The sequence below is a fragment of the Myotis brandtii genome, unplaced genomic scaffold (genome assembly GCF_000412655.1).
Source record: "Myotis brandtii unplaced genomic scaffold, ASM41265v1 scaffold199, whole genome shotgun sequence".
Lineage (NCBI taxonomy): Eukaryota > Metazoa > Chordata > Mammalia > Chiroptera > Vespertilionidae > Myotis > Myotis brandtii.
The window spans coordinates 3757058-3768972 of record NW_005357414.1 but is presented as its reverse complement, the minus strand read 5'-3'; the positions used below and the strand labels follow the sequence as shown (position 1 = coordinate 3768972).

Sequence of the window (11915 nt, the reverse complement as noted above, 5' to 3'; positions counted from 1 at the left end):
CCCCCCAGTGGGCTACAAGTATATCTATCTGTTTACTTGCTCATGTGTACAGTAGGTTAGAATCTAAGATTGGAAGATTAACTTCAGTAGCAAGCTATAAAGTGCAGCTGCGGGAATTAGTTCTGCTCGTGGCCAACAGCAATTCTCTGTGCAAGGCTCTATAAACATGGCTTCATTAATATAAATACAATATATTTGGATTAGCCGGAGCTCAGATAATCACCTGTTCACATTTTGCAGATGAGTCAACTAAGGTTTGGCTATGTTAGGTTACTTGCCTAAACACATCTAGGGTAAAGTTGCAGAGCCAGTATTCTGTGTCGATCCAGAGCTCTGTTCTTAACTGCTACCTATCAAGCAAGAGCAGAAATCTGGGAGGTCTGGAGTATTAAGGTCTGACTAGCCTAAGTTAGAGAACCTACGTCTTTGGAGGACTTTAAATCCAACTTAAGGAAGATGAGTTGGAAAGTTTCCACATTCAGGCACTTAACTTTCTGTCAGACTAAGGTTAGAAAAAGCTGTGAGCTGTAAGATGAGTGAGGAGATTCAGATTTTCAATTTCCCACAGGACTTCTCCATTGAGGTGTTTTATAAGCAGCTAAAATTCAGTATGTCCCAAACTGACCTCATTCTCACCTCTCCCTCCTTCCCACTCTTTGCCTGAAAACTTGTGCCTCCTCCTGTATTCTTTATCTCAGGGGATGATGGCAAGCTCATGTACCCAGATGTTCAAATCAGAAATCTGGGAGACATCACTGACCCCACCTTCTTCCTCATGCCCCATATCCACTTGGTCACCAAATCCTGTTGACTGTAGTACCTCTTGAATTTGTCTCCTCCTCTCCCTTGGTTCAGGCACCCAAGAGTAAGAGTGATTCAGGTAAAATTTTAAAATGACCATCATCCCTCCCCTACTTAAATTCCTCCTGTGGTCCTCCTGCTCTCAGTACAAAATACATGAAATACAAAGCCCTCTTTCACTACTCTCCCCACCCCTCTTCAGAACTGTGTCAGAAGGCCCTCAAGTACAATGGGGCCTTAACTTACGAGTGTCCCGACTAACGAGTTTTTTGAAATACCAGCTGTCTCTCGGCCGATTTTTTGCATTGAGTTGATAGAGTAATTTGAGTTAATGAGCTCCTTAACGAGCTCGGTCTCGGAACGAATTAAACTCGTAAGTCAAGGCCCCACTGTATTTGCTTGTGGAGTAAAAAATGAATAAAGATTTCAACACTCTGTAGCACCCCCCCCCCAAAAAATGGGCTTCCCCTACCAATGAGTGACACAGGCAAATTCAAACCCTCCAACCATTTTGTGCACCCCGGAAAAATAAATTCCAAAAGTAACTCATAAGTAAAAGGAAAAATAAAAATATGACATTAATATAATAATTTTTAAAAGAAAAATAATAGGTTATCTCAAAGTATTTAAGGATTATATTTTCCTTTGAAACTGTGCTTCAAGAGTATAAACTATACTCCTAGTTGTTCAGTGTTTGCTTACATTTGGTTGTTTTAATAAAGCCATATTTTAACACACAAAGTGGAAATTCCTGGTTATAGATCTGGGAAAGAGGCAGATGGAAGACTTGCTATTAGAATCGTAATGGCCTGGTGACTGAAAGGTTCTTGCATCTGAGGTGCTCTACTCCCACCTGGTGGTACAAATAGAAAACTGTCAAAATAAGTTTTAAAGATTAAAAAAAAAGCAGCAGACATTTCACAAAATGAAAATGAGGAAGTGACTGTAATTGTTATAGACTGCCATTCATTCAACAGGATTTTTACTCTTTGTCATTATTTTACAGTCAAACCTTCTAAGCCCTTTTGCAGCATTCAAGGAATAGCAGAAACCGGCCGACCAATCTCTCTTTCTTGCCATTCGGTGCTTGGAACGCCTTCCCCTGTGTACCACTGGTATAAACTTGAAGGAAAAGACATCATCCCAGTGAAAGAAAGCTTCAGTAAGTATATACCTCAGAAGCCCCTGGCAAGGTATGGTGTGTGTGGTAGCTGATAGCTTCTGTGTGTGGCTGACTGTTCATCTTCCAGATCAATCTTCTATTTTTCTGGGATGGGGGGTGTGAAAAGAGATGATTGTGATCTGGTCTTATCCCCAACTTCTAGAAGTCAAACCTGGTTTTGGCTCAGAGGTGGTGGGATGGGGCTACCTTTGGAATAGTCTTAAGGGGTCTAGTTGGACCCTGCACACCTCAAGAAAGGGAAACTAATGTGAGGGAGTGGGTTGGCATTGAATGATCTGCTACATTGACATATCTACCCACATAAGAGATTTCAAAAGTCTATTTCCTGGTTTTGACAGACCCAGCCATCGGGACTTTGGTTATTGGAAATCTGACCAATTTTGAACAAGGTCATTACAAGTGCACCGCAATCAACAACCTCGGCAATAGCTCCTGTGAAATCGATCTAACTATTTCACGTGAGTTGATCATACAACAGTTTCTCCTTAAGTCAAGTATCCTGGGGCTGCCAATCAAGTAAATTAATTAGTCCTGGTTAGTCCTTCCTGTTTCTCTGGAGATTTGTTGCTTTAAAGGTTAATATGATGCATTATCATCCTAATACGTATCTATTGTTTACACAATACTTAATATGTGCCACACACTGCCCTAAAATGTTTATAAAAATAAATTTGTTTAACCTTCACAAAATCTCTAGAAAGTAGGAATTACTATTTAATAAATAAAACAACAGCCTCATTGATAGTACTAGGCTAAATTTTCTTTGTTGCGCTGTTGGTAAATCAAGGTGAAACTGTAGCAATCTATGTCAAACATGGAGCTCACAAACTTTCCAGTTCTTAACTAATTTGTCAAGATATGCCCCTGATAATAATAGTAATAAGAACACTCATACGTACAGTCACAGTAGCTAATATTTGTGGAGCACAAATTATGTGCCAGACACTCAGCCAGGTACTGTGAGCATTACTTCTCTCAGTCTTCCAAATACCCTATCTAGGAGGCAGGATATGTTACTCTCATTTTACTGAAAGAACTGGAGTTCACGTAGGTAAGTTATATGCCCAAGGTAATCCAGTTAGTAACTGGCAGTGTCTGGATGCCGCTAAACCTTAACCTTCCAGTTCAAAAGTGCTTATTTACTAATCATAGATTTGAGGGCTTGGAATTTTCAAATTGGACCAGTCAATGGCAAGCCTCCATAAAGGATATCTTGCTATACCTCTCAAAGATCACTTAACACTTAGGATCATGTCATCTATTTCTTTTTTCTAACTTACTTTGAATATATGATTTTAATACATACAATATACAGGTGGCCAGTTTCATTGCTTTCCTATGAAGCTGAGCTTTCTTCCTTTTATTTGCCCTGATCCAAACATTCTTCCAAATTCAGGATACACCTTCATCCTTATATCATTTTCAGCTCTTTTTATTCAAAGTGAAGAAGCTTCATCTGTTTGATCTGTCCTTTCTGTGGTCCCATTCTACCCCCAGTCCTTTGATCCATTTCTGCTGTTTTTCTCTGGATCTTCCACAATCCCATTTTACCTTTCCAGAGGTACAGTCATACAGCAGATGTAGAGACTCCTAGGATTTATACTTGAACCTCTCTTCCTTTTGAATCCTCTTTCCAGTGATGTTGACACTTGGCTTCCTTCCTTCCTTCCTTCCTTCCTTCCTTCCTTCCTTCCTTCCTTCCTTCCTTCCTTCCTTCCTCCCTCCCCCCCCTTCCTTCTTCCCTGCCTCCCTGCCTCTCGATTAATAAGGTATGTGTCTTACAATCAAGGACCTCACAGTTTAGCTAGAGCAGTGGTTCTCAACCTTGGCTGCACATTAGAATCACCTGGGAATCTTTTTTAAATCCTGATTTCTGGGCCTCATCCTCTGGAACTTCTGTTTCTTTGTTATGGGGTGGGGCCACAACATTAGTAACAAAGAAACAGAATTTCCGGAGGATGAGGCCCAGAAATCAGGATTTTAAAAAGATTCCCAGGTGATTCTAATGTACAACCATGGTTGAGAACGACTGAGCTAGAGAGATGAACAGACATTAAAATTGTGTGAAATGCTATAATAAAGGTCTGCAAGGGTCTATTAGTATAGGACATTAAAGAAGAAATAATTAATTATGCTTATACAACCAGGGCCAGCTTTACCAATAAAGTGTTATTTGAGCTGTATCTTGAAGGAACTTTCTTTATCTATAAAATAGGGATAAAGGTGAAAAGAGGGTGAAGGATGACAATAGAGCAGGAAAATAGCCAGTCTATGCTGAGGGAGGAGGATGGAGGATTCCAGCAAGGATGCCTCTGAAGAAAATAAAACAACAACATAAGAAACCTATAGATTATTCTATGTGTTAGAATCTATTGAAAGGAGTTCAATAGTTTTACTGAAAATTTGGGGGATTAGCAATAATACATTTTTTAAAATCACCAAATGAGGCAATTATTAACCTCAGAAAAATTTAAAATGTATAAGAGAGAAACATACTAATACTATGTTATGCAGCTGTGGAAATATTTACATAGTCATAATATTGCAAACTTGGATTTACCTACAACTTGTGCTATCCTATCCTATCTAATAAAAGAGTAATATGCAAATTGACCATCACTCCAACACACAAGATGGCCGCCCCCATGTGGACACAAGATGGCCACCACAAGATGGCCGGCAGGGGAGGGCAGTTGTGGGTGATCAGGCCAGTGGAGGGCAGTTGGGAGGGATGAGGCCTAAAAGGGAGGGCAGTTAGGGGCGACTGGGCTGGCAGGTGAGGACAGTTAGGGGCAACCAGGCCTGCAGGGGAGGGCAGTTGGGGGTGACCAGGCCTGCAGGGGAGGGAAGTTAGGGGCAATTGGGCCGGCAGGAGAGCAGTTAGGTGTCGATCAGGCTGGCAGGAGAGTGGTTAGGAGGTGATCAGGCTGGCAGGCAGAGTGGTGAGGGGCAATCAGGAAGGCAGGCAGGAGAGCGGTTGGGAGCCAGCAGTCCTGGATTGTGAGAGGGATGACCAACTGCCCATTTAGGACTGATCCCACTGGGGTCCCAGATTGGAGAGGGTGCAGGCTGGACTGAGCGACACCCCCCACCCCCGTGCATGAATTTCATGCACTGGGCCTCTAGTCTATACTAATAAAAGGGTAATATGCTAATTAGACTGGAAAGGGAGTCCCGGGATCGGGCCTAAACCAGTAGTCAGACATCCCTCTCACAATCTGGGACCACTGGCTCCTAACCACTCCTAAACCGGCAGTCGGACATCCCTCTTGCAATCCGGGACTGCTGGCTCCTAACCACTCACCTGCCTGCCTGCCTGATTGCCCCTAACCACTCTGCCTGTCAGCCTGCTCGCCCCCAACTGCCTCCCCTGCCAGCCTGCTCACCCCAACTGCCCCCCCGCTGACCTGATCACCCCTAACTGCCCTACCCTCCTGGCCTGATCGCCCCTAACACCTCTGCCTCAGCCCCACCACCATGGCTTTGTCTGGAATGTCTTCCAGTCTAATTTAGGCCCGGGGATCGGGCCTAAACCGGCAGTTGGACATCCCCTGAGGTGTCCCAGATTGGAGAGGATGCAGGCCAGGCTGAGGGACAACTCCCCATCCCCCCATGTATGAATTTTGTGTACCGGGCCACTAGTAAATATATAAGGAGAATGTGGTAGGGTGTGAGGGGAATGGTGTAAGAGAGTTAAAACTTCAACTTCCAGAGTAGGAAGTCAATAGAAAATAACCAAAATTGGAAAACGTAGAGAACATATTAGGACAAGCATAATAGAAACATGGGGGCACATTTTAGAAGATTACAAAATAGTTAAAAATGATTGTCTCTAGTGAATGGGACTGAGAGATGGAGGACTGGTGATTTTTGTTTTGGTTTGTTTTTGTTAGATGCCTAGTGGAACTGTATGACTTTCTAAATTATGCACATGTATTCCTTTAATCATAAAATGTTGAAGGAATAATCCCGCAATTCAACTAGGCTTTAGTCTCAAAATATAAGATGTCCATTCTTATTTGAAGGGAGGTGGATGGGGATGAGCCTTCCTGGAACACAGACATGGCCTTTTGGGGACAATAAAGTCTCAATGCTCAGCTGAATCATCTCACACAATAAATTTCTCTATAGACTGATCTAATAAACCAGTTTATGAAATGGGCATATCCCTTTCCAGTGGCCAGAATATATGAGACTCCGTAGTGAGCATGGAAACTATGAGAGAGAATGTAGGGACCCACTTGACCTATTCTCTTGGAAAACCTGCTAAAATGTCCATGCCTGTAACAGAGGTCATTTTTCTGATCACCAGAGTGCAGCTCCATGGTGTTTCTTTCACTCACCAAGCAAATGCACACTGAAGACTCCTCGAAACTTAATTTTTTAAATATAAAGTTTTTAAAAATATGTTTTTATTGATTTTAGAGAGAGGAAGGGAGAGAGAAAGAGAGAGATTGAAACATTAATGAGAGAAAATTTGATTGGCTGACTCCTGCATGCCTCCTACTGAGGATTGAGCCTGCAACCAGGGCATATGCTTTGACCAGGAATCAAAGCAGCAACCTCTTGGTGCATAGGATGATGCCCCATTTTGAAAGTGATGCCACCTCCCCCAAGTTGGCATATTTTTTATTATTTATGTGTGTAAATGTGAATGGGTAAGCTACATAGTTGACCTAGCCATCATGTTTCCCCCCTGAGTCCAACTGTCAGAGTTCTAGGGGTTTCCATACTCCCAGCCTATGCAATTCCAATATTTTCCACTCTACGAATGCCCCAAATATTGCTCCCTGTCACAAAAGTACATGTATGAGGCAGAGACAATATATTCCACTTTACTAACCCGTTGCTTGTATACTCCAGATCCAGAAGTTGGAATCATTGTTGGGGCCTTGGTGGGTACCCTAGTAGGTGCTGCCATTATCACCTTTGCGGTGTGCTACGCAAGGAGCAAGGCAAAGGCAAAGGGGAATGAAAGGAAGAGAACTTCTAAAACCACCACAGAACTCGAGTAAGACCTTAATTTGTTGTCTTTACTTGAATATAGTCATTTCTCTGGCATATCTCTCTCAGTCAGCTCTTCCTAAGCACTCCTTTTAGCATAAAATATCAGGGGTATCTTTCTGTTCATTCTCACTACTTTTATAAAAGAATCATGTTGGGTACTGTTTACTGAGTGCTGTGTTTCAGACTGTTCTAAGCACTTTATATCAACTTATTTAACCACAATAACCATTTTAGGTCTAAGAAAATGATTTAGCATATTAGTATACTTGTCTTTCTACCAACCGGTCATAAAATATAATTTTCAATATTTTTTTTTTTGGAACAAGGGTCCCACAAAGGCAAAAGTGCCTAAGGTCTACAGAAGTCAGAATGTGACTGGGCCCACAGCCTATGCTCTTGACCACTCGGCCATTTCTTCTTGAATGTATATCACACATGTTCATTTGTTCATCTTGCCATTTCTATGCTTCCACAACTGTGTATTGGGCACCAACCAGATGCCAAGTAATGTGCTAGATGAAGTGCAAGCTAGAGATAACACCTGAGTCATGGATTTGGGCCTCAAAGACCTTACTAGATGAATAGATCCTTTCACCTTGATATGTTTTCCCACATTTGGAACACTGGTTTTTCTCTCTTGAACTCTAATGATATTGTTGAGACATAACTTTTCTGCACCCAAAATAGAGACATGTGGTCTAACAGTGAGCCAGAATATCAGAAATCACAGAGGTCTTGAACAGATTGGGACATATGGTCACTGAAACCTGTGGCTCCACGTGAAATGTCAAACCCTAACTTGGTCTTCTCTGGGCCTTCTTCCTGCAGACCAATGACAAACAGAGTTACAGAGTTCGAGACAATGCCATCTGAAGATGTTATTCAACTAGAAGCAACACCAACTTCCTTCCATGAGATTGAACCCGATACCATCCTGGGGGCAGATCATGGGCCTATCACCATTCCTGAGTCTTCCCTGGAGCCTGCCCCAGGACCTGAGCCTGCCCCGGTGCCTGAGCTTGAGATCCAGCTGGAGCCCAAGCCCAAACCCGAGCCCAAGCCAGAGCCCGGGATTGCAATTGAAGCCTTGGGTGATAAGGAAAAACCAGAATAAGTCATAGGCTGGTAGCCTAACTGCAGTGTTTATCACTAAGGAACCCATTACTGGCGCTTAGAATTCAGTTGACCTAACCAATCACCCACTACCTCCCTCCATTCTGACCAACCCTCTTTTAACAAGGTGCTCCTACCATCAATCCAAAATAAACAGGTCAAGATAACTACTAAATAAATGCAAGGGTTCCTGCCTTACCAGTAAAATGTACTTACAATTTTACTAACACATAAACATAACTAATTATAAAAGCAAGTGATTTCTAATTCAGTTGAATAAACTGCACCTATTTCAAGTATACAGTTTGATGTGTTATGTTTTGACATCTGTATATACAACTAACACTTGTGTAGTATTTCAGAAAATCTTATTTCTGCATTTTTAGCTACTCTTTGTTACATTCCACATGCACACATGACAAGGTGGCTTTAATTGGATTCAATATTATTTCTATGATTAGTTCAATGCTTCCCATTTTCATATTCACCACTAAGAAAAGAATTCACTATTACCATATCCCAGATTGGAAAAAAATCTTAAAAAATTCCAGAGAAGATTATTTAAAGGGTTCATATTGGTTGGTACATAGCATTTAAAACTAGGTCTTAAAATTAATGCTTCATTTCTCATATTAGATTTCCGAAGGAACCACCCTGTTATTCACTATCTGAGCATAGCAATTTTTTTAAATAACCCAATTTTTAAATGCAAAGTAATGTACAGGCAAACAATTCTCAATACAATGATCCTTTAGTGAATACAAAATGTTGATATCACGGGTGATGTACCATGTAGCTTTAAATGAGCTATTGTGCTATCACTATGTCTCATGCTATCTACTTTGGAAAGGCCAGTTTAGGAAACTGTTCTAAATTGACACTCAAAATCAATTTTAGATAATCTGAACTAATTATTTAAATTGTTTTTACTGTTGGGGTATTCCACATTAATAGAGATATCATTCTTGTATGTTAAATAGTAACTAAAATGCATTGATATCACCTCTTCACCAGTTTAAAAGCTCTTCCATTGATTATATTTCACCTATATCCCACCTTGAAGAAATTTACAGGTAGACTTTTTCATTTACATAATGAATCAGATTTTAAAGCTTATTTTAAGGTTCAATAAATAATATTCAATAACATCTTATTTTAATGATCCTAAGGTAAATCTTCTATAAGAAACTTTACTGAAATTTACTTTATGTAGAATAAACTGCACCTGTTTGATATGTTGATGTGTTTGACATATGTATATACCCAGGAAACCACTACAACCATCTAGAGCATTTCCATCATCCCAAAACATTTCCTATATCCCTTTGTGCAATCCCACCAACATCCTGGACCTAGACTACCAGTAATTTGTTTTCCATCATTTAGAGATTAACTTTGCCTTTTCTTAAACTTCATATAAATGGGATCATTCAGTAAGGAATTTTTTGTGTCTGACTTCCTTCCAAGTTGAGTCCTTTTTTTAAAAAAAAAATTATATTTATTGTTGAAAGTATTACAGACATCCCTTCCTCTCCCACCCCTCATTGACCCTCTCCACCCCTTTTCTGCCTTCATCTCACTTGTCTGTGTCCATGTGTTATGGATGTATGCATACAAGTTCATTGGTTGATCTCTTCCTATCCACCCTCCCTGCCTTCCCTTTGAAGGTCAACAGTCTGTTCATGCTTCTGGGTCTCTGGATCTATTTTTGTTTATCAGTTTATTTGATTCATTAGATTCTACATATGAGTGAGATCATGTGATACTTATCTTTCTCTGGCTAGCTTATTTCACTTAGCATAATCAGCTCCAGGTCCCTCTATGCTGTCTCAAAGGGTAAGAGATCCTTCTTTTTTATAGCTGCATAGAATTCCATTGTGTAAATATACCACATCTTTTTTTCCCACTCATCTACTGATGGGCACTTGGGCTGTTTCCAGATCTTAGCCACTGTAAACAACACTTATATGAACATAGAGGTGCATATATTCTTTCTGATTGGTGTTTCAGGCTTCTTAGGATATATTCCTAGAAGTGGGATCAGTGGGTCAAATGGCAGTTCCATTTTTAATTTTTTTTGAGGAAATGCCATACTGTTTTCCATAGTGGCTGCACCAATCTGCATTCTCATCAGCAGTGTACTAGGGTTCCCTTTTGAATCCTTTTTAAATAAAGTAATGAAGATCTACTAGTCATATCCAGATTTTCACGTAGAGGATTTTCTTAAACTGTGGAGCCCTTTCTATATATATTCTAACTGTACAATAACTGAGACCCTAGGTTTTAAGATAGGTTGGCATTGAATTCACATTATACTTGTTCAGAGCCATGCAGAAAACAGCAAGCTGTAACTTATGTATTTTCTTTGGTGTGTGTTAATTTTAGCTAATCACATGGGTTTTTGAAGTAGCTATAATTACATTTAGGCTAAATATATTATGATATATGGTGTATGATGTGTATAGGAATCAAAATGATGGTCTTAAGAATGACCTTATATTTAGAGATTAAAAACTAAATATCAGCAGTATGAAAATTTCAACAATCAGAATGCCAAAGTAGGTGGAATTCACTTTTCCCTTCCACTTTTATGACAAAGGCAAATCACAAGAGACTGACATGTAATAGTCAACCACTACACCTCAACATTTCTGGTGGATCAGTGCCAAACAAGATGAAAGGCACTCTTGGTGATCTTACAGAACTCTGTCTTATTAGCACTGTTCTGTTCAAAATATTGAATAGTCGGATCAGTGGTTTTTAACCTTTTTTGAGGTCATGGAGCACCTTGAGAACCTGCTAAAAACTCTGGACCCCTCTCTATAGAGAAATTCTTAAACACAAAAAAATGTTATGTACAGTTTTAGATAAATTGCAGACAGCCTGAACCCAAGATTTAGAACTAATGACTTCGATAAAAATGTGGAAGGCACGCAATAAATCTATAGATGCTCTGCTCCTAGAGGGAATGACTATTATGTTGTATGAATCATGACAAAAATGATCTTGATAGCCAGGAAGCTGAGCTAAAAATAGCATAATCAATTTAACAAGACTGGAAGGAGAGGTCTGCATTTAAAAATAGAGTACATGTTGTCCATGCAGAAACCCTACCTGGGCAAGGTTGGAAAGTAGGTAATGTTAATCTGAAGTAGTATTTTTGGATCTCTCCTTTCAGTGCCCTTCCTGGCTTTATGCTGTCTTATTTTCCAGGATTCTCATGTGTCTTTTAGCTCAGTGACACACTCAGTTCTGCATTCCTCAGACAGGATTCATTGCTCAGGATCCTTGCCACCCTTTCAAAAGGTAGCCATTCTGTAACCTGTTTTTGTCCAGTGAACATGATCTTTCATCATCCAGTGATGTCATTCAGGTTGATAAGGACTTAGCTCCCTTAGGTGTATTTACCTTTAAACAGGGAACTCTGGAACACAGACAATTCCTTAATCCAGAGTCTAAGCAGTGGTATTTCAAGAATTGGAAAAATCCAGAGGGGAGTTATTTTTGGGAAAAGGAGACTTCTCAGTCCCTCCCAAGTCAAGCGACATGGGTTACAATCTACTTTACCATAAGGCCACCCTGGGTCAGTGTGACTTTTATCCCAGTCTCCTTAGCCTTCTGTTAGTATATCCATAATATACCATATATTTATGTTTGCAATGAGTCCTGAGACTCTATATAATATATATATATCCCAGTCTCCTTAGCCTTCTGTTAGTATATCCATAATATACCATATATTTATGTTTGCAATGAGTCCTGAGACTCTATATAATATATATATATATATAAAATAGTAACATTTTCACTA

At 40.1% G+C, this 11915-nt stretch overlaps 2 protein-coding genes across 2 annotated transcripts in view; both read left to right on the top strand.

Moving 5' to 3' along the window:
* The window catches only part of LOC102243258 (V-set and immunoglobulin domain-containing protein 1-like), a 52740-nt gene extending 44384 nt beyond the window's left edge, over positions 1–8356 (top strand). Inside the window, exons 4-7 of the mRNA XM_014538848.1 lie at positions 1808–1963; positions 2323–2442; positions 6848–6995; positions 7820–8356. Coding sequence (XP_014394334.1) covers positions 1808–1963; positions 2323–2442; positions 6848–6995; positions 7820–8105 — 710 coding nt within the window. The 3' untranslated portion in view covers positions 8106–8356. The remainder of the gene's footprint in view (positions 1–1807; positions 1964–2322; positions 2443–6847; positions 6996–7819) is intronic.
* Positions 8357–11650: 3294 nt separating this feature from the next.
* The window catches only part of LOC102242949 (V-set and immunoglobulin domain-containing protein 1-like), a 4800-nt gene continuing 4535 nt past the window's right edge, over positions 11651–11915 (top strand). Inside the window, exon 1 of the mRNA XM_005865242.2 lies at positions 11651–11687. Coding sequence (XP_005865304.1) covers positions 11651–11687 — 37 coding nt within the window. The remainder of the gene's footprint in view (positions 11688–11915) is intronic.